Raw genomic sequence first — 27710 nt, 5'->3', positions numbered from 1 at the left:
GTAATAATTTTGAGTATCTATTAACAGAAATGCAATATGACATCCATAACTATGTTTTCAGAGGTGTATAAAGAACTTACTTAATAAACCGTAATGTTTTTATTACCTTAGAATGAGACATTTATATCTACATAACCGCGGGCACCCCCTTCTATGAAGATCGACATATTGTGACGTCATGTTTCTACAGTAGCCGAATGCGAACAAACAGCGCTACAGACCGCGTTTCGTCACTAGAGTTCTCAACGGGCCTGAAAATTACAACCCGACCCGACCCGGCCCGTGGCTTTTAAAGCCCGGACCCGATGTAACCCGACACATCAACATGAATTATCTGCCCGAACCCGACCCGCGGCCCGACGCCACCCTTTTGATCGGTGAGTGATGTATGTAGAATAGAATGTATTCTATGACTGCTGCGCTTGACGCAGAGAGAGAGAGAGCCCCGGCCGCGCGCGCGCGCACTCTCACGTCTCACACATTCCGCCCATCCAGCTGACATAAACCACATTTCAATAAACGAAAAAAACTATCCAGTGATTAAATGTTTTCTGTATTGACGCAAATCTTGTGCGATGTCCTAAACTGCCGAGATAATCACACAACGTGTCGCGCCGCCCCTGAGCAACGGTGATTTCACCTGCAGCAAGTTTACTTTTCACCAACTCCATCTTCTTCTCCGGGCTAAAGGCGTGCACGCAGCGGCGTCAGGTCTGCCCTCGCGTCGCGATGCACGTTGCACGCAGCAGCCAGACTGTCTTTACAGTGAACAGCAGCGATGAATAATAAATGTTTTTTTTTTCTTTCACTGTACAATTCAAAAGATTAAGCCCGAGGTCAGACCCGACCCGAGTCATTTGCAAATATTTTCGACCCGAACCCGGCCCGAACCCGCGGGTCCCGTCGGGTTTGTCGGGCCGACCCGACCCGTTGAGAACTCTATTCGTCACTACCTTGAAAGAGAAGCCGCAGAAACCTAGAAGCTAGCCATAAACACCGTGAGTAGTGACTTTTCCCTTGTCAGTGGTGTAAAATATGTAGTTGGACTGTTTCATGTAACTTAGTTCTTCTCCCACACTGTGTTATGGCTTTGCTATGTGGGGAGAAATGTGCTGGTTACGTTTGTGAGACAATCAGCTGATTACTATTATTATATTATATATTAAGACCCTTGATCCTCACCTGACTATGGCTTTGTAAACTTTATCCATGATGTGGTTTATAATGGACTGTGGTACAGAAACAGTGACAATGTTACACACTCTTGGCTTACTCTGGCTATTCTCTGCTGTCTCCAGACGACATTATGTTTGTCCCGTTTTAGCCACCGTAGCTTTTTCGGAAGGGAGGGGTGAGCAGTGGGCTGAGCCCTTAGTGCAAACTCACAACCGAACCGCTAGATGTCGCTAAAAATCACACACTGCACCTTTAAATAATTAACAAATTAAGATGACAAAAAGAAAACGCTGAATCCGTTTGAACGAAGCTTTAAAAAAACTGGCAATTTTTTTCCGTTAGACTAAGATTTTTCGTTAAATAAAAATAGCAGCCCTAACTCAATCCACACGAGAAGTTATTATCTCGATGCGGCACGGACGCGCTTGGAAAAAACGAGCGCGTTGCACCGCGACCACGTCGCTTCCATTATGAGCGCGCATACCGCGCGCCAACATTTGAAATAACGAACTTGAGCATTCTCTGCATCAGACTGTAATACTCTCTTTGACAATATACAAACTAACATACCGCAGTTAGACCAGGAATTTAGAGACTTATGCGAGGCTGACATTATAATAGAGGAATTAGATAAAGCAATAGATAAATTATCTGCAGGGAAATCCCCAGGCCCTGATGGCCTCTCTTCAGAATTTTATAAATTCTTTAGGGAAGATTTGAGAGAACTATTATTTCAAGCCTTTCTCGAGTGTATCCAAAATAACTCCCTATCTTCGACTATGAAACAGGGTTTAATTACTCTTATCCCCAAACCAGGTAAAGACGCAAAGACTCTATTGAACTGTGATTATAAAATTTTAGCTCATATATTTTCCAATAGGCTCAAGAAAAACTTAAATCGAATAATTAGTGAATCACAGTCTGGTTTTATAAAAGGCAGATCAATACATAACAATATCAGATTAATCTTAGACATTTTGGCTTATAGCGAGTGGATTGAGGATGACGGATATATACTTTTTTTAGATTTCAGGAAAGCATTTGATACGATTGTACATAATTTCATATTTATATCCCTCGAAAAGTTTGGTTTTGGCAATAAATTTATTTCTTTTATAAAAATGTTATATGAAGACATCAATAGTTCTATCTCACTATCGTTTGGAACATCCCAAAGATTTAACATTTCACGAGGAATAAGACAGGGATGTCCCATTTCCCCTTTCCTATTTATCTTAGCGGTAGAAATGCTTGCTATCTTGATAGATAAAAACAGCAACTTTGACAAATTGAATGTATTTGGAAGACACATTGGTATTAGTCAATTAGCTGATGATACAGTGATCTTTTTAAAGGACCAATATCAAATTGATAAAGCCATCCAAATTATTGATCTGTTCTCCAAAGCATCAGGCCTACACTTAAACTTAAATAAATGTGAATTATTTGCAATTCATGGCAGCGAACTAGACTCTTTATGTAATATACCGATAAAAACATCTGTAAAATACATGAGGATAACTATTACTAGAGATAGCAATCAAAGCGTCCAAGAAAATTTTGTAAAAAATCTTTCAAAAGCTAAATTTATTCTCAATAACTGGATACAAAGAGATATCTCAATTTTTGGACGAGTTTTGTTAACCAAAATGGAACTGCTCTCTAGGTTTGTTTACCCAACCTCCTCGCTATCCATCCCACCTCACTTACTAAAAGAATGTAACATTGCAATATTTAACCTTATTTGGAAAAATAAGCATCACTATATTAACAAAAATGATTTAGTTCACAGTTACGAAGAAGGAGGATTAAATATTATTGACTTAGATTAAATTATGAATAGTGTTTTAAAAACTCAGTGGTTAAAATCTTTTCTTTGTAATCCAAATGGCTTATGGTTTACTGTTTCTTCCTCAATATTTGAGAAAGTAGGCGGTTTGGAATTTCTGATTAGATGTGATTTTGAGTTGCACAAATTACCTCTTAAATTGTCCGCCTTCCATCAACAAGTTCTCCTTTATTGGAAGTTAGCATTTTCCCACAATTTTAATCCACACAAAACTTGTATCTGGAATAATCGCTTTATTTTACACCATAACAAATCTTTATTTTATGGAAACTGGATTCAATATAACATCTTTTCCCTGTTGGACATGTGGACAACTATGGTAATGTTCTCAATTACAATGATTTTTGTTTGAAACATGGATTTGCATGTCACCCGAAAGAGTTTTACACAATTCTAAATGCCATACCAAAAAACATGGTGTTACTGGTAAAGAGTATTCTTTCACACTACTCCATGACATTCTCTCTCCCATCTCCTTCTCTGAGTGAATTCTCTATTAGAGATCATAAATGTAACAACAAATATATTAGAAGTGTTTTTATTGATAGACTTCATCCAAATAGAAATAAACGTTACTATATTTTTTAAAGATTTTAACCCAGAGGAGGTGAAGGAATTGAGAATGAATTATCTTACCTTTCCAAGTCTCCCTAAAGTAAATGAAATTCATTTTAAAATTATAAATGACATGTACCCATCTAAAGAATTCCTGAAATCTAAATTTGATATCGGAGAAAACTCGTCAACTTTGTGAAACTGATATTGAAACTACAGAACATATTTTTTTATTATTGTAATCACTCAAAGTTATTTTGGTCTCAATTGTACAGTAAACTATCATGTATTATTACATGTGTAAACCCCCTTGAATACAAACAAATCAAGTTTGGTGTACTTAAAGATTGTTCAAAGCACTACTTGGTTAACAATCTTTTTGAACTTGCTAAATACTTTATTCACAAGTGCAGATTTTTGAACCCCCCACCCCCCCCCCCCCCCCCAGAGAAAGATTCTACAGTAGCCAGTTTTTTCAATTAGCTAAGAGCACTTTAGCTCCTTTACCCCTTGCAAGGACTTACTTTTACATAAATGTTATTCTTTTTTTTTATGTTTTCTTTTCTTTTTGTCTTCTTGATTGTATATTTGATTTGAGTCTATGATTTGATTTGTATATGTCTGCCCTCTGAGAATTGTAATTTAATATTGTTTGTTCAATACCTATTTTGTCTGTAAAATAGAATTTCAATACAAAAATGTAAAAAACGAACTTGAGCGTGCAAAAGACGCGATATGTGAACAGGCCCTTGCGCGGCTTATGCGCATTGCAAGTTGTGGAGAGACACTGGAAGTTTTGATTTTAAGTCGGCAGCTGCACAATTCAGCACTGCAAAACAGCGTAAAAAGAAGCCTAAAATGACGCGAGACAATGTTATAGGCCTAGTCATTTGTTTGTTCCAGTTCATTTGACAAGGAGTCATTTCACGATGGCCAATTTAAATGTTACCAGCTAAATGAGACATAGCCTACTGAGAGTGTATAATAAAGTTCACTTGAGTAAAAACAATAGGCTACTATTCAGATATTTTATGTGGGGAAGGGGGATTGGTTTGTTAAACTATGAATGTGAAACCATAGTAAAAACAATTGGCGTTGATTGACGCCAATCGGACGTTCATGTTTTTTTTTCCGTCTATTTGAAAGTTAGGCTAATAAACATGTTGCATTCTATACGGCCTGATTATTTTTATTTTTTAAGTTACATAGCCTGCCTCCAGTTTTCCTCAACTTGACTAATTAAGAGGCGATATTTGACCGGCATATCATCAAAATGTCCGTAAAACGAAAACTCACTTTGACCGGCACCATTTTTTTCTAGCGGAAACTCTGAATTTATACCTGTATTTTTCTGGGGACAGAGAGCACAATCCATGCCCCAAGCTTCTCCGAATAAACAGCAGCACTCTGTGAATGTGGTATGTCTGCTGGCGAAGGGCTTTGTGCAGGTCAGCCTTTCTGTCACAGTCTCCCAGCAAATACCTTCATACACTTCATCTTCTCTTTGCCCTGTAAAAACAAACAAACAAACTTCATTTGATCTTTTTGAGTAAATGTGCATTTTAAGTATCAAGCAAATGACAATTACAGAATACTGAAATACACATATGTAAACTGTAAGTAAAAAAATCCATAGAAAGCACAAAGCAATGCGTTAACCAAAATGTGACAAATCAATATGGAAAATTTCTTTCTTAATGCTTTTATTACAGTGTAGAAATAAGTTTGGTGCCAGGCAATGGCAGAAACAGCAGTGCTCATGAACCAAAGCTTCTTTTTATGCCTCATACTACTTGATTTCTAAAGTCTAAAAGACATGGCACTGCTTTTTCTGACCACCCTCTAGATGGCAGTATGACACTGTTTGGAATTGTTTTGTGATCAAGAGATGACCAAATAATGATCTCAGAAACAAAATGTAAATTATCGCACATTGTGGAGGTGTAACATTAACTGTTTAAAATGTAAATTGTAGGGGTTTAGAGAATAGAATACAGGTTTTAGAGAATCTAGGGTTTGGATTAAAGGATTTGGAGCATTGTTTCTCAATCCAGCTCCTTGAGGAACCCTAACAGTGCGGTGGCTCACTAATCTGACACACTCAACTCAGGTCATGGAGAACTCGATTAATAAGATAATGAGATAAATAAGTGTGGTAGATAAGAAAGACATCTAAAATGTGCGGAGATTGGGAGACACTCATTTAGGCAATGGGATTTAAGAGTTTTGGATGTGAGTTTTTTAGTGCTATTTAGAGAATAGGGATTTGGTTGTGGGGTGTTGGGTTTTCAGGTACATAATAGTTGATGTAAGACTTTACCTGCCACGGCGGGTGAAATGCAGTGGGCATTGTCGGGCGCAAGAACCAGGGGAGGAGTGCAGAAGCACTGATATGACCCATATGTGTTCATACATTTACCATTTACACAGCTCGACTCATCTGCACATTCATCAGCGTCTGCAGAGCCCAGAGGCAGAGAGATAAACAAAGATAAACAGACTCAGTGAGCAGGTTCAAGTTGCTCTCAATATAGATGCAAAAAACAACAATTTCACCAGAATTCACCACTTCTGCAGTTTGCAAAAACAAAAGAAAATTGCATAAATGCACAAATAAAAATGTATTAAACAACGGGGCTGTTAAATGCTTTATTCTGATTGGTTGACGAAAGCCAAGGTGTGCAGTTATTTTCCAGTAAATGCACGGCTAAAGTAGTTCCAGGCAGGTTGTGACCGAATTACAGTTCCATATCACTTTGCCAAATTCAGTTATTTCAAAAGTCCTTATAGCCTAAAGCAGAAAAAAAAAAACCCAAAAAACACAAAGGTACCGGCCAAGCGAGTAAATACACAAATAATAGGATAAAAATGACAAACTATTTTAAGGTTTTACCACTAAATTATGTTCTATTATCTATGGAAAGCATGCTTTTTCTCCCACTTTCTCTCCCATACATAAAGTACACAGACTCACACACAGAAAAATGTATGCACGCAGAAACTAAATAGTTGTCATTTTTTAGTGGCGAGAACTGTTGTTGAAGCAGTTAAACTTATAGCTTCAATATTAGTAGAGACATTGTTTCACTGTTGTTAACACTGTTAAGAGCCGCACAGACACAAATTTATTCAATCAATCTTTCTCTCGCTCATAACTATATGAATGGCTCAGGCGCCTGTTACTAGCTCTAAAATGATGTTTATTAGCAACTGAGGCTTAGATTGAGATGCGTAAGAAATTAGTCTTACACACTAGAGCATTTTAAGGAACAAAAACTTGACAAATGTCTTAAATAAATAAAACATCTGAACAATGTTGTGAGGTGTGGTAATCAGAAGAGTAAAAATAGACTGACAATAGAATACCGGTACTCTTATTTAGTATTAATTATCCTATAGTATTTATTAATATTTAAAATTAGCTTTGGTTTTTATGTTTTCAGTTTTTAATTTCAGTTATGTGCATTTGTCATTTTTATTAGTTTTAAAAAATATATTTTTATTTAAATTTTAGTTTTAGTTATTTTAGTACTTCAGCTTTGTTTCAGTTAGTTGCCAAGGCGATATTTTGAGTTTCTAATATTTATATTTTATTTTATTTCAGCTCTATTTCAATTACTTTGAGCTTTATTTTCAAATAAATTTAGTTTTTGTTTCAGTTAACAAAAACAACAATGATAGGGAGATCACCAGACCAGACCACAACCAGGACAAAAAAAAAATATATATATATATATATATTGCTTTAGTCCAACTAAAATCAAACATCTAAAGTGCATGTGAATGAACTTAGTGTGTGTTTGTGTACATAAAACCAGATCTGCCCACAATATGTAAGTAACATTTTGCGGCCTCCTCCAGAACCTCCACCCACTGACCCGGTGTTAAAAAGACTGACACATGAAACGAGAGACATATTTGTATGTGTGTGTAAATGCATAGTTGAGTTTGGAGAGTGAGTAGGTGTTCATATGTGTGTGTGTCAGAGGGTGTAGGAAATCAAATGATTGTGGCTACACTGAATATGTGTGTGTGAGAGGCAGTCAGGGGTGTGGCAACTTTAAGGCAGTGCGGCCGGGTAAGACTCCTTGGCCGTGGGTCTGCGGTTTGTGTGAGTGAGTGTGTGTGTGTATGTGTGTTTAGGCAGGCAGACAGCCTGCGGTGCACCATAGAGCTGTGGCCTGGATCATAACGGCTGTGCCGCCCTGACCGATCGCGAAATGTAGCCTTTGACCCATGCTCACACACACATATAACCTGCCATCAAGACGCACGCATAATGTGGCCGCAAGCCACAAGCTGCAGCAGGTTTAAAACTTAAATTTAAATCTAATTTAAATGTGTTGGCGTTATGGTGCGCCAAACTAGGCCAACACTTACACACACACATACTATCTATTTAGCATGTAAGCTTACTGTATATGCACCCACACAAGAACACACACATAAGCCTGTCATTCCAATCTGATAAAAGAACAGTGACAATTCAAGGCCAAACATCACAAGCAACAATAAACGGCTAAGGCAGAATGCTATAAATAACAAACCCTTCTAAAATTGTTTGCTAACCTTTCTAAAAATACTTGGACTAAAATAAAACACTTTCATGTAACTTTTTATGTTTCTGAATACTCTCTTTTAAAATATTGAATTAACTGGTTTAGTACTTTATTCAGCCTGCATCAGGCTGCTTTGTGTGACTGTGAACAGATCAGTGTGAAATGCACAGCACAATGAGAAACACTAGAATATAGTATTCAATCATTTCATTACGTTTTGTGTATTTCAACATTGTGCATATGTGTGTTGTTCAGACAGGCAGCTAATTTTTTTTTTTTTTTTTTTGCCTATTCAACTCAAATCCATTGTGTTTACACAAATAAAATCCAAAACAACTTTTTATGTGGTTTGAAATCCCGTTCAATTAGATTTCTTTGACTGAATATGCACTTCTCAGCAGCTATTAAGTATCATGAATGTGAGTCTTCATGGACAAGGTTAGGGTGTAAAAGACAACAGAAATTGTTGAATGTTTCTATTGCTGTATCTTGCTAATCCTGAAGTTAACAACGGCCCTCTTCAAAAATTCAGAGGATGACATTACCACAGTTTACTACCTACGAAAAGTGTGGTGGTCATCTATTTATTTATTTTTACACTTTTCTGTGTTCCCAAAACAATCAATAGTTAAACATTTATTACTAAAATTTTGTGCATGCTGAATCAAGTTTACCTTATTATTATGACAACATGTGGACGTGCTAGCAAAAGCCTGTCTGAACAAAAGCTTCTTTTTTTTAACTGATCTCGCTACATCAAACCTGTAATTAGTCTAAAAAAACATATTTATTCAGAGATTACATGCTGATTGTGATTTTGGACCTTACCAACACACTGTAGTTTGCTCTCATCATAGTAAAGTCCAGCCTTGCAGTAACACTCATACCCACCAAGGGCATTAAGACAAAAGCCATCTTTGCAGATCTCGTTTTCAAAAAGCTTGCATTCATCTGCATCTGCAAAAGACACAAATCAACACGTTTTCATTATTTCATTCTAAAACATTCAGACAGGTCATTATGAACCTGAAACCCTGGACCACACCTACAGATCAGCATGCATCTGGTAGCATACAGACTCTTCACTGAGGACGCATTGCTCTAGTTAGTGTTCTTATTTGGGGATCTGCTACATGCAGAAATGTCATTTGACTGGAGACCGATGGGGAGGAAATGTCCTTTCCATCCATAAGCATTCCATTTAAACGTACACCGACACACACACCGACCACAGTGCATTCACTCACACTGCCAGCAGCCAAAGAGAAACCACACTCTCGCTGCATTCATAAATTAAATCAGTGCATTAGACTGGCCCTGGGACTGAGGTTTCCCCATACTGGGAAGCAGGCTGCTGAGTGTGTGTGTTTCAGCATATGTAGGTCAGATGCTAAGCCATGTCTGCGGCTGCTTCCACACCTCACAAAGTCAAAAATATGTGCATAAAATGGGGGTAAAAGTACAAGACACTTTGTTTTGGACCCCATTGACTTTCACAGTATGGATAAAAACATTCTTCAAAATATCTTCTTTTGTGTTACACAGTAATACATACAGGTTTGGAACAACATTAGATTGTTAATTTTGGGGTTAACGATCCCTTTGAAAATATATAGACACACAGATACCTATGAAGCTTTCTGGTAAGCTGGTTGTAGGAATTATGGGATCACCAGGAGGAATGTAACCCTGGCCCGCCGGACACATCTGTGAGAACTGATCTGCATAAGAGAGTGTCAGTGGTTAATACAGGAAACGGTCTGCTGTGTTTATTCAAGAATAGTGATTATGACTTGTAATTTTGGCTTTGGTAAAGCAAAAGAAATATGAGAGTGATTGTTTATAAGATATCCAGTTTACTAATGTAATTTGCTACTTTATCATGGGCGAGCTTCAATATGTATTGAACACCTTTCATCAGTTGCAGAAAGGTGGATATTCTTCTGCATTGAACCTTATCTGATAACAATCCTATTTGATCTGCCTGTCTGAAATTAATAAATGACCAATTCATAAGCACTAATGCGCAACACAACACATGTTCACTTCCAGGCAGGAGACGTCCTCTTCAACCAATTTGTAGGATGATTTGAAGGAAAAAGTACAGGTTTAAAATAGGAATCATTACAGTTTTACATTATAATAAGTTTAAACATTTTCTGTGTCTCTTTAATTAATTTTTCCTACTTTAAATTTCCTACTTGGAACTGAATTTCTCTCATTTGGTTCCCCACCATGATATTTTTTCAAAAAGTGTTACAATAAGGAAAATTCAATTCTACTTTCAGTTTAAAAGGTATAGGTAATCTAAAATGAACCAGGTCAACTGATTCACTGCAAATAATTGAATCTGAACTTCACTATCCTCAAGTTCAACTCACTAACTCAATGATCCATCTATACAAAAGTGTTCTTACAGTTCTCTGTACTGTACTTTTTAGATTGTGTGTTGTGCATTATGTAAATCAGTACCTTTTCCCGGTATGGGGCAGGGATGGACCTCACAGTTGTCCCCCCAGCCTGCTCCCAGCGTACAGCAGCACTCCTCTTTAGTCATGTTGCTGGCCAGCACCTTATCACACAGGTTCTCATCATTCAAGTTGTAGTAACACTCTTTCCTCTCCACCGATGTGACTATGGGGTACGAGACAACAAACAAAGCAACACAGATAACTCAGACGGTTGTCTTTTACATTTAAAATATTCAGATATAAATTTTCAATCATGTTTTGTCACAAAGCGTACATTAAAAAAAAAGAATTGGAGAAAAGAATCAATAAAAAAACGTAATATTTCACTGCAAAACAGTTATCCACAAATGAATACCTTAAGAACCAAGGTCAAGAACACAGCAGAAACTGTGCAGAGAGCAGTTTTACAGTTCAGCCTTGGCTTTTCAGTTACTGAGAGCTCCTTTTTAAGATTTCCAGATAATTCATATTCAAAACTATTTTGATTCGTAAAACTTCAAATAATAGCCGAGTAACAAATAGACGCCTGTCTCTTTTACACGCGTGGTGTGGCTGCAGGTTTGAGTAAATAAAAGCCGGTCTCAAATAGAGGCCGGGTCTGTTTTTTAGTTTCGGGTTGTATTTAATCAAACCTGAATCAAACCCGTCAGATCGTCCGCTTTTTGGCGGCTGCCAAAGCAAATTTTTGTCCCGCCAAAGCCTTTTTTGATCGGTGAGTGATGTAGAATAGAATGACTGCTGCGCTTGACAGGGCGCATAACGAGCAGAGAGAGAGTAACACTCTTTCCTTTCTCTTTTGAAGAAATTCAATGTTGCGGCCTGCTCATGCAAATTGCGTTTAGAGCAAATTTTTGGTTGTATTTCATAAATTTCATGCCAAAATCAACTTAGACCAAATTCAAATAAACACTAACACAGCAGGCATTGTTTAAAGAGGAACAATAATAGCAATACAACTAAATATATTCCAATCAGGAAATCTTTAAGAGTTTTAAAAGCAGATCTCATTCTGATGGGCCTTATCAGTATATCTCTCCGTACTGGTCTTTTTTTTTATCTGAGCGTGGGAGCTTCTTTTTGGCTCTTACGTACTTTGGGGTCCATGGTGCTTGGGTCCCTCTCTAATCCTCAGACTGAATCTCATTTCTCTCCTGCCAGATCGTTTACAACCCCCATTTATCACGCCTTGCCTCCCTCTGTTCTACTCGGAGCTGGACCCTGATGATAGGAAGTTAATGTCCTGTTGCACTAGAGGATCTCTATGGCTGAGATTTAAACGTGAAGAGCTTCAGAATCATTTTAGGCACACAGTAAAGCCAATAAGATTCGTAGGAGGGCAGGGGTCACCTGTCCAGATAAAACGTAATCTGTGGCATGATGGTAGCCTTGCAGGTTTGGGTTAGGGCATTTGGATTTCAGTAGGATAATGAATTGGTCGATCACTTTGTGGTGGTTTACAATATACTATATTACCTGGTGTTGTAGAGAAGCATTTGCCCAAATTCCGGTCAAATTCTTGCGTCTCATCAGGACACAAACAGAGGTAGGAGCCTTCATGATTCTCACAGATGGCCTCACCACACACATTACCAAGCAGCTCACACTCATTCACATCTGCAGGCAAGAAAATATGTTTCATTATTGAACTGATCATTTGTTGTTCTACCACAAACAGGAATAGTTCACTCAAAAATGAATCAGTTCAACCGGTTCAGTAAAAAGAATTGGTTTAGAAGAATGACTCATTTACTTTTCTCGAGTTCAACCTAATGATTCAATACCAGTGGTTCTTGACATAACAGCTCACTAGAGTGGAAGAATAACTTTTGAATAAAAAAGTAAGTACAACTTTTATCTGTTTCTCACATAAAGCTATATTATGGCTTCAAAAGGTTTGGAAATATATAATAAGTTGTATGGACTGCATTTATGATCCTTTTTGTCATTTTTTAAAGCTTTACAGGCATGTTTTTGTATGGAGCTGCATAAAAAGTATTTTGTTTCACGAAAAAAACGAATGAACACCATACAGGTTTGGAATGAAATGAGGGTCATAATAATAAATAATGTTATAATCTCTACAGCAATAAATATTATTACAAATATCAGTATAAATAACTAATATTATTGTCATTATTATTACAAATAATGATAAACTACTAAAAATATACGCTGAAAAAATAAGACTTTTCTTTTTTGTTAAAATAAGATTTGTTTGTTATCACAAAAAAAAAGAAACAAGACTATAGAAGCATGAACGACACAGTTTCACCAGACCTCTCTAGACTTTTCACAACCACAAACTTGTGTGAACTCATGAACTCCAAAGCTTGTAAAACAATGGTCATTATCTAGTCATAGTTTATCATTTCTATAGCTTTGTCCTGATTGGCTCAGAGCCTTATCAAAACGGTGACTTTTGGGAACCTCATAGAGCAATGACAAACTGTGTGCACACTGCACTGATGACTTCAGTAAATAAAACAGCCCAATTTTTCTGCCGACTGTCTCTGACAGCTTGAATTTATGACGACCAAAGTAGCACTTTAATGCAAGAATCTACTTCCTCCAACATGGCTCTCTTCTCCTTTCTCTCTCGCTTCTTCTCAATGCTTTACACATCTGTGACTCTCATTCTCTTGCTTTTATCAATCATCTCAGAGCACCACATACAAAAGGATGCAATAAATCAACTTGTGTGGAGAGCCTTTATGTGCAATAGACTCTGAATGTTCTAATGGAGCCATCCTGCCAGGCGCACACACACACACACACACACACGTACACACTCCAGACCCTCTCAGTGATGGTGGGCCAGCTCGTCAATGAGCCTGTAAGTGTTAAATGGTCGGCTGGAGTCGGCAGCAGCGTGGGTGCTGCACCACTAGGAAATGATAAAAAGTTGGAAAAGGATTTCAGTGCCAGAGGAACAATGTAAAATACAGATACAACCTTATAAGAGCTGATATATACTAGCGGCTTTTCATGCACTCCAGAATAGGGTTTTGACGGGAACATTTTCTACACCCAAAAGAGTTTTTTATCGTGTATGCAGTGCTTTCTGCACTGCTGCTTAATCCACAAATAAAATATTTATAACTGTGAGCTTGCAGTCTGAATTCAATTTGAAAAGTTAAAAAGATGTCTATTCATATTTCTAGATGGCTGAACAAACATACAATACGTCCAGTGTATTCTGATTCACATTCGAATTACTTCTTTAAATGATTCACTCAGAAATACTCACACACTCAGTTTGAATCAGCCTGATGAACCCTTCTCTGAATCTGTCAGAGCAGCTACCAAATTAACATATGACTCACTTACTGGACTGCAAAGCTTTACTTTCAGTGTCCCACACAAAATTAATCCGTTTTATGTTTCATGAAACTTGAATCAGTGTCCTGAGCACCTGTAACTCATAGTGCTAACTGCTAAGCTTCAATCCCCAGAGAACGGATGAACTGATACGTTTGCATTTGGATAAAAACATTTGTCAAAATGCATAAATGTAAAACTATTTGTAATTAATTTAAAAATCAAATCAAATGAATGAACAAATCATTACAACTGTAAAATAAATATTTCAAATATGAGAGGAAGAGGAGAGGAAACCATACTTTCTGTTCAGTTTATTAAGAATTCCGGCAACACAGTGAGAAGCAATTTAATTTTGGCAGCAACAAACGGAATCTGAAATTGACTCAGAATGGCTTTTCCATAATGCTTTAATGATTTTTCCCCCCTCCATGTACACAAGGAGTTAAGATGTTCAGTCTCTGGAAAGGGATTAGATGTTATCCGTTTGCTTCATTAATACACTGTGTTCAAGACACACAGAGAAGATGGCTGGCACAGAAGGGCTGATCTTTAGAAACGTCTACAGTCAACAGATCATATAAGTCTGATCTGGGATTCGTTTTTGTTCTTTTTGACTGCATAGGGCAAGAAAAGCTACCCTAGCAGATGCACAAGCTACAGACACATTGAAATGGGGTGCTCATATGGGTGATGCAGGAATCTTGTTGCGGAGCATTTGGTCACAATATTAGGCCTGATTGAGATCATTCTCTGTCTAGGTATGTGGTGGACAAAGGGATGAGAGGGGAAGAGAAAGAATAATAGATGTGGTAAGAAGAGAAACTGAGGAGGGAGATGGAAGAATGGATAAGTGTAGGAAGAGAAAGAGAGAGAAGTGGGAAGAAAAGAGGAATGCAGGGCTTGTGTGTATTAGTATGTGTGTGTGTGTATTAGTGTGTGTTACTACTGTGGGAAACCAGAAACTATGGAGGTTGTTTGTGGCCAGTTACATAAGCCAACAAGACAAACAACCTCTGTTCACAGACTGTGAGAGAGAGTGAGTGTGTGGCTCACTGTTTGTTTGCTAGCGTGTGTATGAAAATTCTTGCCTCAAACTAAACACAGACTAAGAACAAGGCAGGGAACAATATACTGTATATAGGTGTGGCGGTATGAATCTCATATTATGATATACGAGTAATTCAACATAATGGTTCAATTCAAAAGTTTGGGGTCAGTAAGATTTTTTTTGAAAGAAATTAATTATTTTATTCAGCAAGGATGCATTAAATAATTATAATGTTACAAAAGATTTAAATTTTAAATAAATGCTCTTCTTAATTATCTATTCATCCTGAAGAAAAAAAAATCATGGTTTCTACAAAATATATTAAGCAACTGTCTTCAACGATAATTTTAAGAAATGTTTCTTCAGCACCAAATCAGCATATTAGAATGATTTCTGAAGGATCATGACACTGAAGACTGAAGTAATCACTGTAATCGTATTATGAGAAATCGTGTAAAAAATAAAATAAAAAATAAAATAATATTTATATATATATATACATGAAATTGTAATAATATTTCACAATATTACTGCTTTTACTTTTTTTTATAAAAAATAAATGCAGTATAATAGACTTCTTTTACAAGAAGTCACAAAACCACAATATAGCTACTATTGTCAACATATAAAAAATGTTTTATACATGAATAAACAAGTGGGACTGCCTATTTTTGGATAATATAATCAATTAAAATAGTCAAGTTTTAAATGAAAGGTATTTAATCCCACTTTGATGACCATCTCATTTATGATTATTCAAATGAATTTCGCATAAAACTGTCATACCGCTGAGCCCTACTCGTATAATAAAGGCAAAACTTCCTCTTTCTCCTCTCTTGCTCTCTTTCAGAAGGTGCAAAAACAGTCAAGATGAAAACGTGTTAAAATAGCCACCAACATCAGACCTCTAAACACCAGGCCTCAAAAATACATGTGGCTTCATCACTTTAATAGGGCTTGACTCTGTGTCAATGTATTAATGTGTCTGTGCGTATGTGGGGGCCACTGATGTGTTTAACCCTGGTCGCTGTGTTTTACACATTACCGGGGTCTGTGCCGTCCACCCTCAGACTGGAAGAAACTAAACACTCACATCAATCATGGTTCTAGCAAAGCGTCTGCATCTTTTTTATGTTGTCTGAGAGGAAGTGGCAAAAAATCTCAGAAAGTGCTGGCCTCGGTTCAAACTCCAGCTCTGGTTTACCTGCCTGTCTTTACAAACAGACCAGACCATATATCTATTAGTTTGTCTTCAAATTGACATAACATACCATTTTAGAAATATTATACAGGCACTAAATATTTTTTTTTCACTTAAAAAATAGTTGCAACTAAAGAAATGAATAGTATTTTGACAAATATATTTCATGTCAGCATGAAACAGAAGTTTCGCTAATCTTTTTTTCCCTATTGTGATGTACTGTATATCTGGGTGAAATGGCTGGAACAAGACGTCAGTGAAGGACGAGAGAGGACAGGCCTGTATTTATGTATTTGGTTTTATTATGTGTGGCGGCAGTCGTCCGTGAGGGGCTGCCGTCTTTACTTTAGTTTTTGTATGTGTTTATTTATTTATTAAAAAGTCTTTAAATGTTCGCTGATTCCCGCCTCCTCCTTCCCATAACTTACTTTGTTACAATTATATATAAACTTCAACTAGTAGGATTGACAGCGTCACACCCCACCGCTGAAATCCACCCGCATTTGGCGGGTGTTATGCTACATACTTTCAAACTTGGTGCTTGAAGATGTGTTGCACCAGGTTTGAGTATGTGAAAGTGTAAAATATTTTTATTTGTGTTTCATGGATGACATTTATGATGACAGGATTTTCTTTTTTTTGGTTCACAAACAAGAAGCAATGACTACACCTTAGCTGTTAAGTTTAAGTTAGGTTTCTAGCAGTGATCATTCATTGAATACTGTCAATTTTTATGTCTACTTCTAAATTGTAGAATGAAAATAACAAACTAGGAGGGGGAAAAAACTTACCCACACAGCCCTGTCCATCCTGAGAGTCCTTGAATCCCTGGTCACACTGGCAGCTGAAGGAGCCTATTGTATTCTGACAAGCACCATGACTTCCACAGGTTTTCTCATTCAGAGAACACTCATCCACGTCTAGAACGAGGGAGGGAGGGAGGGACAATAAGACAGAAAGGAGGAGATGTTAGAGCTTTTTGTGTGCTGAACTGGGCAGAGATGAATGGATGAGAGAAATCACATACACTACTAATCAAAAGTTTGGGGTTTTGAAAGACAAAAACCCCACCAAGGCTGCATTTATTTGATCAAAATACAGTAAAACCAGCTAATTTGGGAAATATTATTACCATCTTTCTGGATGGAAGTATTAATTAGGGACAGGTTTGATGGTATGGGTAGGTTTTGGGTGAGTTAAGCCGGGGACACACTAATGACTAACTGAAACATTCTAAGACTGAACTCAACACACTTTAATACTGTTTCCATCGCCTTGAGCAGATTTTAGTCTTTGGCAGTCAGAGAGGAGCACACACCTAAGAACAGAGTCAGTCCAGACCACTACACAACACACTTAATGACAGGCGAGTCAAAACGGGACATTCTACCGACTGTGTGAGATCTTGTACCGAAAAAATCATGGATGTTAACATACAGCTGATGCTACTTATTTGCAGTGCAATTTGTGCAGAAAAAAATGGAAAACGCCTCCCATAACTTCAATTTAAAAAAAAAAAGTCCTATATTTCTCTTTCACGTTTTCTTTTTGAAGTAATCGCCTATAGACGCCTATATTCTTTTTTACTATAATCAAGCAATAAATGTAGACTATTATTCTCAAATCAGGAATTAAAAACGGATTGGTTCATTCTGAGCAAAAACACTGGGCTATTTTTTCGTTCCGGTTCCAGAGTTACCAGTTACCGGTAAGAACAAACTATAAAATATTGCTTTATTTATTCTGGAATAGAAGCCCTTTAAATTTTGTTATTTGTATATTTTAATTTTATCAGTCTACAGTAAATGTACAAGACTCCCAATACTATTTAACGGGACTGCCAACACTGGAAACTCTGAAAGCATGACTTCAAGCTGTATTTCCTCATCATATTCCCTAAAATATATTAGATATAATTAAAGAGTATACATAAAATTATTTTATTTACAAATGTCATGTTTGTGATTTTTTTTTTGTTCTTTAGACTATTTAAATTAATATACAAGTACAGTTACAGTATATAGCCTACATAAGCTACAGTACCATTCATTCTTTTTCTGATGAACTTTTATTAGACTCTAGGTCGAACAAAAAAGGATAGCTAGCTACTTAATGATATTTTTAAAATGAGAGAAAACACTGCTTATTCTGAATTTTTACAGAATGCAGTTTTACTTTTTTCCATCTGCAGAAAAAAAATGAAGAGTCTAAAAAACAATTAACTTGCAATGTTAACTTATGAAATATTACAAAAGGCACATAAAAAATATGTGTTTGACAAAATTACAAAAATAAGGATGAATGATGTTTGACAGTGAATGCGTCTCCACAGCATAGTCGCCAGCGCCAGTCGCAAATATTAAACATCGACTGAGCGCAACTGGAAAAAACTCAGTCCGTTTGACCATGATCAGTCGTAACGACCAAATTACATTCATAATCGGCCTGACAGTCATGTAGTGTGTTCCTGGCTTTAAGGGATAAGGGAAGGGCCAACAGTGTAATTATAGATATAATTGCAGAATTTAATTGCAGCTGTAATTACATGCAGGTAATATTTTTTTAATGTAAGTACTTTGTAAAAACATGTATGTACACAATAAGTGCATTTGATTAAATTATTTATTTAAATGTTAGTACATAGTAGTTAAAGAAATCTAATATAAAGTGGGACCTATAACAGTTACTAAATTGAACATGGAATGATGGGTCTGATTGGGAACATAATTGCAATCTGGAGTGTTAATTAGCAAATGTTTAAGCCACACGAGAAAAAACCCCCAGCTCTGGTCATAACTAGAATATGGAGATGTACAGTGCAACAATGCTAGCTGGGTGGAGCTAAGGCGATGACATCACGGCTGAAGCTGGTGCCTTTGGGCACTTACCGATGCAGATCCCGTGTTCGCCTCGAGAAAGGCCAGGTGGGCAGGGCACCTCACATCGGTAAGAGCCTGGTGTGTTCTGACAGGCCCAACCCCCACAAATAGACGTCCCCAAGTCAGCACACTCATCAATATCTGACAGACAGCACAACCAACCAATCAGTTTACTAATAAACCAATCAGCAAAAAGCTTCAGGGTGGAGGGAGAAAAAGTGAATTGTTTTGGATTCTATAGGTTTTTACCCTGGCACTCATGATTGGTTGGCTCCAGGCGGTAGCCTCCTTCACAGTGGCAGAGATACGACCCCTCAGTGTTTGAACAGGTACCATTTACACATCTGGTGTCATCCACACATTCATCTACATCTGAAAAAGCCAGCACACACACATTGGTTTTAAGTGGACCATTTTAAAAGAATATTTCTCGTTGTCTAGACATCCAGCTCAAACGCTTCCTTCTCCCCGTTTTACTGCTGGACGGGGCATTTAAACCAACTCTGGCACCTCACTGGGCCCGGGGAGCACGCACAAATGTCCCACCAGAGGAAAAATAACATTGGCTCATATGTGAAACCCATTAGACACACAATCCCTTTCTTTCTCTCACTCTCTCTTGTGCTGCCAAACACTGGGGCTTTTCGACAAAACTACAGATTAATTTTGCTTAAACATCAGATAAATATCAACACAGCACCGCTGAGAATCAGGACAAACCACAGCAGGATGCATCTATGAGAGAATATGTTTGTGTTCGTGTGTGTGTGTGTGTGTGTGTGTGTGTGTGTACATACCCTCACAGCCAGGCGGATCCCTGGTGGGCTCAAAGCCGATGAAACACACACACAGGAATGAACCCTCTGTGTTCAAACACTCTCCGTTTGGGATGCACAGTGTCTCATCCTCACACTCATCAACATCTAAGAGGATGAAGGGATAAAATCAGTGACAGTGTAAGACTTTCTTTATGGTGTATGGGATACTGCTTTCTATTTTTATAAAAGTTGTACATAAGATAGTATGAATTACACAATAATACATATTAAAACATTAGTAGTCATCTACTGTATGTTCCATGTTTAATAAGGGAGTGGTATCCAGTTATCTTCCTGGAAATTAAACTGTTAATTAGATTTTTGAAGCTAATGTAGTGTGAATATTTCAAACTTTTGGCAGTCCACTCAACCAATCTTAAAAAAGAGCTAGAAACCAGGCTTAATGTCGCTTTCCATTGCACTGGAAATAGGAGGTCAGGTCATGCGCTTTGCATAATGGGTAACAGTATGCCAAGCATTGAGCTGCCTGCTTAAAAAAAAACACACACAAACCAGCCTTAGTTGGTTTTCTAGTCATAGCTGGTTTAAGGTTAATCTCCCAGCCTGGCCAAGGTGGTGTTTAGCTTGGCAGCCAGCTGGTCTCCTAGCCTGATCAGCAGACAAATGCCAAAAACCTCTCTAAAACTGATGAGGGTTTTTTTTTTTCAACAGGACACTGCTGTATACTTCACATTTTGGCAAATGTTGTAGCTCATCCATGTGCTGTAAGCACAGAAAATTCACAAAATGCACACTAGCGCTCAGAAGTTTGGATGTATTAAATTGATCAAAAGTTTTAGAACTTTAGAAGTATTAGAATAATCTTAGCTTTCTATTAATTAAAGAATCAATAAGCAATGCATCACCGTTCCCACAACAGTACTAAGCAGCACAGCTGGGTTCAATAATGATAATAATAAAATAATGTTTCCTAAGCACCAAATCAGCATATTAGAATGATTTTAGAAGGATCATGTGGTTAAAAATTCAGCTTAACCATCACAGGAATAAATAACATTTTAAATATGTTAAAATAGAAAACAGCTCTGCTAAGTAGTAATAATTCACAATATTAATGTATATTTGATCAAATTAATGCAGCCCTGGTGAATGTGAGAGAATTCTTTCAAAAACATTTAAAACATTGTACCAAAACCTTTGAATGGTAGTGTACTACATTCTGTAGAAACAATAAGAGTAGTAAATTAATATCCTATTCCAAACACAGCCTCTGTGCAGTGTGTGTGAGTTTGTTTGATGGATTGTCTCACCGTGGCAGCTGGTGCCATTGACTTGTCTATATCCCTGCGGGCAATTGCACTGGTAAGAACCCAAGATATTGACACACTGCCCCACACCATCACAGGTCTGAGGTAACTCCAAACACTCATCCACATCTGTAAACATCCGAATATCTCAACATCACAAATACAATCAATCACAGACACCCATGACATAAACACATGAATACATATCACACACTTTCGTACCGTCACATTGGTCTCCTGCGGACGACAATGTAAAGCCGGGCTCACAGTTGCAGATAAATGACCCCTCTGTGTTCTGACAGTGACCTTGGGTGCACACGTTGTCATCCTGGCATTCGTCAATGTCTGTGAGACACAAAGTTGCTCATTTGCATTTTATCTGTTTTTGTTTGTAACAGATAAAACCCATGTAAACCCATAACCAAGAAAAGGGCTGAGCAATCTGCAAACAAAATTAAAATAACTCAATGAAACAAAAACAAAACAAAAGCAATAAACAAAACACAAAAAAACTAAAAGAAACCAAACAAAAAATACAAGACTAGACAAAACCAAACAAAACACATCACAACAAAAACAAAACAACTTGGGAAAAAAATCACAAGAGATGACAGTCACATACAGACGAACAAAATCTTGCTAAACTGTAAACGGATAGTACCTGTGCAGGCCTTGGCATCATGAGTGAGCGAGAACCCTTCATCACATGTGCAGATGAAATAGCCCTCCAGATTCAAGCACTGACCATGAGCGCACACTCTTTCATCCAAACACTCATTTATATCTGCACAGAGAAGGTCACGAACACAATACATCTGAAGAAAGACACCTCTGTGGGTCACATTTATAAAGCCCCTCTCATTTGTCAAAAAGTAGCTGCGCTAAACACATTGTATATAAGCAAACAAAAAATTGCTTCTTACCAACACATTGGCCATTCCTCCCTTCGAACCCATCCGGACATGGAGAACACATGAAAGAGCCCAGAGTGTTATAGCAGAGACCAGATGGACACACTCTCCCATCCTGACATTCATCGATATCTACATAGATATAAGAAATAACCAGATTGAGTCAAAATCAATACACAAGTTCATGATATCCATCCAGCAAAGGGTCTGCACGTGCCGACTGTGAAGGTTTGATAGGAGGGTCTGTTCTTATGGATGGCTGTTATTGCTGTCCTACTGTTAGGAGAACAGGAAACGATCGACTAAAGCTAATTTTGTTCTCCATCTCTCCATTACACCATTATTAATGAAGTTACTTGAAGAAAACCATCTTAACTGCGAAACCTCTCTTATGGCGATGCCATGATGTACGATCGCACCATGCCTGCTTCCTTCTACACATTCATTCGTTCAACCTTTATTACTGCTTCCAACGGCAGCCAAAGTCACTTCATTTCTACACTGAATGGATGTGTTACAATAAAACAGTTAGAGTGTGAAAACACATCACATACTCACAACCGCAACAGATTTTTAAAGAGCTTTACATTAGATGAGACAGCTGCATTTTCAGTAACCCAAACATTTTTGTTCTGGGCATGTTGAGGTGCTCAAATAGGAGAGGTTCGAATCTGGCTTGTGATTCTATTAGTAGTCTGTCATTTAACAAATGGAGAGACTGAAAAGTAATGAAATGGTTAGTATCTTGCATAATCAAAGAGTAAAATCTGTAAAAGTAATCTGTCTCATAGGCTAGCTTAAGTCAAGTCAAGTCAAGTCACCTTTATTTATATAGCGCTTTTTACAATACAGATTGTATCAAAGCGCTTCACAGTGATAACATGAAAACAATATAACAAAAACAATATAACAAAGTTTGTTTCTAAAAGAAATTGCGTCAACGTCCACCTTAAGTAAGGCAGATCAATAATATTATTGAATATTAAATGTTAAATGTCCCCAACTAAGCAAGCCAAAAGCCAAGGCAACAGTAGCAAGGAACCAAAACTCCATCAGGTGACAGACTTAGAGTAAACAAACAAACAACGCCCTCATTCCGTAGCAGTTTCACTAATTCTAGATTGTGGAATAAAAGTGGGACAAATTCCTAAATGGAAAAGTTAAACCAGTTTACGGGAACAGTTAAACCTGTTAACCAGAGAAACCAATGTGCTGGCCATATCAGTTTAAATGGATGTAATGAGTAACTCTGGGCAAAAGCTTCCGGATGTCTTGTACTCTGGATTTCCTAATATGAGGAGAAGATGTGTTTTCCAAGTACCGTGAACATTTCCTCATCTGCAGCGGCAGCGCTGAGGTATTTGGGTGACTCGGTTGAGGGTACGATAATACCTCTCTTCTTCCTCCACAAACCTCAAAGTGTGTCACAGGGAGGTGGTTTCTACCTCGTCTGCAAACCCTGAAAACCAGCTAATGACACACACACACAGGATGTGTTTGGAATTGAGAAAGAGCTGTGCCTGTATTTAGACGACCACATTGCGGTTTAAGACCAAAAGCAGACTTCATATGAGTGCTGATCTGTCTGGATCAAAATAAGAGCCAAGAAAGTGGAGGAGAAAACTGGTAATGGCTCACGAGGAAAGATACAGAGCTCCAAACAGGACATTTTTTTCACTTCTAACATGCCCACAAAATAAATAATAGATAATAAAAAATTCTAAAAAATAGGGTTAGGGTTTAGGGTTAGAACAGCTGAAAAAAGAACAGCTGAAAAAAAAATTAAAAAGTAAATATATATGTACCAGTCCAATAGGGCCTATTGTGAACCCTACTTTGACTCAGTTTGTTAGTGTACATGGGTGAGTTTATATGGGACAGAGTATAATTACCGGAGCAGCTGGTGCCCTGCTCGTGAGGCATGAAGCCAGAATCACACGCACACAGGAATCCGCCTGGAGTGTTCTGACAGTGACCATTAGCACACAAACTTGGGCTCTCCGCACACTCGTCGACATCTGTCAAAAATAATCATCAGGTAATCAATGGATCCGTCTTATAATCTATAAAATTATGGACTAAGGCATACACTAAAAAATGGTGTCTGATGAAGAGAAAAGGAGTAAAATCATATTTAAATAGTCATTCTTCCACATAAATCACTCCATTTCTAGTAAAACATAAATAAAATGTGTAGTCACTAAATATTTTCCTGGTTTTGCCTGAAGCTCATTTAATTAGTTTTAGATTATTAGATGTGACATTATGGTGACCACTAAGCGTTTTTCATTAAAACGTTATAATTCTGTTCTCATTGTTTACACTTTATTTTGATGGCCCCCTTTGGACATTCTGTAGACTAAAAGTAATGTTGCACCTACAGTACATGTAGGTGCAACATGTAACTCTCATTTAGAGTATTAGTAGACTATTAGAGGTAGGGTAAGGAGAATAAGGGGTTATTGTTAGGAGAATAAGTTGACATGTACTTGCAAAATTAGTAGAATGTCTGTTGGGGGACCATCAAAATAAAGTGTATTAGTAGACAGGATACTAATACATTACTGTGGCAAGCAGCGAGTGTTAATGAGTGTCGCCTGCATGCCGGCGGATGACTGCCGCATTAAAACATAAAAAAACACAACATAAATTTCCAAGGCCTGGCCCTCTCTCGTCATTCACTGTCTGCGCTCCTCCTTTTATGCTCCCGAAGCTCCTCCGTGAGAAACTCGAGACTGATGCTGCGTGCTGGTAATGCTCATTAACACTCGCGCCACCGGCCTCGCTCCGTTCACACGGCTCTCGGCCTCGTCCTGCTTGCCACAAGTACTAATACTAATACTCTTATGAGAGTTAGTTGACAGGTCCAGCGTTACTTATAGTCAACAGAATGTCTGAAGGGGATCATCAAAATAAAGTGAATAAAGTATTATAATTTATAATTTACTCTCATGTCATTGCAAACCTGAATGACCTTCATTATTCGGTGGAACACAAAAGAAAGTATTGTGAAAAATGTCTTTTTTTTTTGCCAATGGGATCCAGTTTTGTTTTGGACCCCATTGACTTTCATTGTGTAAACAAAAACAGTTACAACATTTTCAAAATACCTTTACAGTTGAATCAGTGACTGACAATATCAAATAGATGTATGATGGATTCATGGATGAATGCAAAATAACCACTGTATTGAATCAAAATTCCAGTTCTTGGTAGCGATAAAAGATAAACTACTGTATCAATATTGTTTATATAGTTTAACCTTTGACTTCTCACCTACACATGTGGTGCCCTCACTGTCTGTTCTATAGCCGTCGTCACAGATGCATGTGTAGCTGTCAGCAGTGTTATAACAGATTCCTGCACCACAAATATCAGGTCTTACTTGGCACTCGTCAATCTCTATGAAGAGAGAGAGAGAGAGAAAAGAACAAGGTCGGTAACAAAAGAGAGAGATTTCTAGCCCTTAAATGATTGATTTTAGTTTTAGTGCATAATTTTTAATTTATTTATACAAAATAGTATATATTTTTAATATGGACTATTTATCAGTTATTGGCCATAACATTAATATATGCACTTACAGTATCAGTAAAATTGTGCATCCCAAATATATAGTACATAGATAGATGAGACTCACCTGCCAGTTGGGTTGGGGAGATGTTCTGACTTTCTCTGGAGGGCAGAATTGCTACTGGAGCAGGTGGTGACACCTTCTCCACCACCTCTGGAGAGTGACAAGGAATGGGGCAACATAAGAAGAGAAAGAAAAGAGATGTAAGACATTCCACAATCCCGCTACAGTACATGCCATGAACAAGATTTGTTCCAAAACAATCAAAATTGCTTGATCTCTCTCAATATGATAAACAAAAACTGAACATGTCCAACATCTGGCACCACAGCAGCTAATCACATCAACCCATCGTTACATCATCTGGATTTGTTAGTTGGCCACTTCTACACATTTTAAATGAATTGTGTTATCTCAATTTAAACAGCACTTCAGAAATCTTTGCATAAACCAGTGGGTTGACTATAACATTTAAAGAGGTGAAGAGGTCTTGTGCAGTACAAGTGGGACTGAGACCTGAGAGGGAAGGCTCCATCCTGATTGTAGATACCCCAGGTGACAGCTGGGCCTGTCCAGGCTGTACTACTGACCTATCAACACTCATGTGGGTAAAAAACTCCTTCAAACAGATAAGAAACGACACACACAGTAATTGACTGATCCACAAAGAGCAAATTTATTGGCAACTAAAGCAAAGAGGTAAGCTGCTTCTGCTCTGACTGGATGGGGCAGAGCTGTAAATATCTTAGGCCCTGTCCCAAATGGCACACTTGATGCATACTCTTTCTAATTTTAAGTTTCATAAAGGTTCTCAAGAGCGCTCCCCTGATACAAAGCCGCACTGATGTAAACTATTATCTCACATTCTATGCAGAATTATGTCAACAAAGTGTGGACATAGACCGCAAGCGCTTAGGGTGGCATTTGGGACAGAGTCAGTTAAGTGGAAGAAAGCTATATGCAATCTCACAGATCTGCAACCATGCCCTCTTCTCTCTCTCTCTCTATCTCACACACACAAAACACATGGAAACCCTCTCGATTTAGTTATAAGTACTGACCCTTAAATTGTAAAAATTGTGGTACTTGCGGAACAAATCAAGTGTTCTTCAGATTGCCACACTGGCAGAACCCTTCAGAAAACAGCCCAGGACCACCTTTGAAGGATCCTCAAATATTAGTATACATTTCAAGTGTAACAAAACCTGACAGGGTTACTGGTGGAACCATTGACAGACTTTGGAGTTCTTGAAGGAGCTTATTTTGTTAATTTCTCAGAGAACTGCCTTTTTGATAGGGTGCCAAGAGGTTCTTCAAAGGGTTCCTCGAGTGGGGCAGTCTAAGGAACCAAGTACTTTTCATTTTTAAAATCATATGCTGTTGGGCGGTAAAATGTGTTTTTTCCCACAAACAGACTAGAAACATTAAAATAAGCCTCCTTATCACACCTAAAAACCATGCTTTAAACTGAGCTATTAAAGAGTCTCAAAGACCTGACCACATAGAAAGATCTTCCCTAATTACTCCAATCAAGAGTGCTTTTTACTTTTTATGTCCTTTTGAAATAATTTACACATTTTTTCTCTATCTTTTATAAATTGAAGACATTTATTACGTGCAAACCAACTAAACACTGTCTAAACCAATTTTGAAAATGTTCTCTAACAGTTTTAGACAACCAAATCATAAAACTTAAACTATAAAATCTTAAAAACTTGTTAGTGTATAACTAGAACTTTTCTAAATGTTAACATTGGCTGGACAAATATGAACATTAAAAACACAGTTACATCAATCATACACAAAGCGAAGGACACATAATGACATACACGCAGAATGCCGAGCGCACAGAGCAGTCATGCAGTAGTCATGACATGACGATGTCATGCTTTGAATATCTTTTTAAAAAGTTTTTAGCTGCCATTTTGTAGTGCTGCTTTGACGTGTGCGTGAAAGCAACAGCATCAGCATCAGCTGTGCAGCATATTTAGCAGATTTTTACTGCTTTATAAAACCCAACCTACCTGCCGGGGAACTGTGGGAACTGTACAGCAGACCATTACGTCATATAAAAACACAA

The 27710-nt window shown here is 37.7% G+C and overlaps 1 protein-coding gene across 6 annotated transcripts in view; it reads right to left on the bottom strand.

Annotated features, from left to right (window-relative positions):
• ltbp1 (latent transforming growth factor beta binding protein 1) overlaps window positions 1-27710 on the bottom strand; it is a 96108-nt gene that overhangs the window by 3610 nt on the left and 64788 nt on the right. For 2 of the 6 annotated variants that reach the window (XM_056264257.1, XM_056264260.1), the window contains 19 exons: window positions 27655-27674; window positions 26147-26249; window positions 25697-25783; window positions 25333-25458; window positions 23949-24074; window positions 22069-22188; window positions 21807-21929; window positions 21368-21490; window positions 21149-21274; window positions 19857-19982; window positions 19309-19431; window positions 19069-19200; window positions 16972-17100; window positions 12084-12224; window positions 10612-10773; window positions 9768-9860; window positions 8968-9096; window positions 5901-6038; window positions 4922-5089 (listed from right to left, as the gene is read on the bottom strand). In XM_056264257.1, coding sequence (XP_056120232.1) covers window positions 4922-5089; window positions 5901-6038; window positions 8968-9096; window positions 9768-9860; window positions 10612-10773; window positions 12084-12224; window positions 16972-17100; window positions 19069-19200; window positions 19309-19431; window positions 19857-19982; window positions 21149-21274; window positions 21368-21490; window positions 21807-21929; window positions 22069-22188; window positions 23949-24074; window positions 25333-25458; window positions 25697-25783; window positions 26147-26249; window positions 27655-27674 — 2295 coding nt within the window. The remainder of the gene's footprint in view (window positions 1-4921; window positions 5090-5900; window positions 6039-8967; window positions 9097-9767; window positions 9861-10611; window positions 10774-12083; window positions 12225-16971; window positions 17101-19068; window positions 19201-19308; window positions 19432-19856; window positions 19983-21148; window positions 21275-21367; window positions 21491-21806; window positions 21930-22068; window positions 22189-23948; window positions 24075-25332; window positions 25459-25696; window positions 25784-26146; window positions 26250-27654; window positions 27675-27710) is intronic. The other 4 variants (XM_056264259.1, XM_056264262.1, XM_056264258.1 and 1 more) reach the window with 4 other exon arrangements.

This window comes from Rhinichthys klamathensis, unplaced genomic scaffold, assembly GCF_029890125.1.
Source record: "Rhinichthys klamathensis goyatoka isolate OS25496 unplaced genomic scaffold, OSU_Roscu_1.1 h1tg000220l_1, whole genome shotgun sequence".
NCBI lineage: Eukaryota > Metazoa > Chordata > Actinopteri > Cypriniformes > Leuciscidae > Rhinichthys > Rhinichthys klamathensis.
The sequence above is the reverse complement of the archived record's forward strand: the minus strand, read 5'-3'. Positions and strand labels throughout refer to the sequence as shown.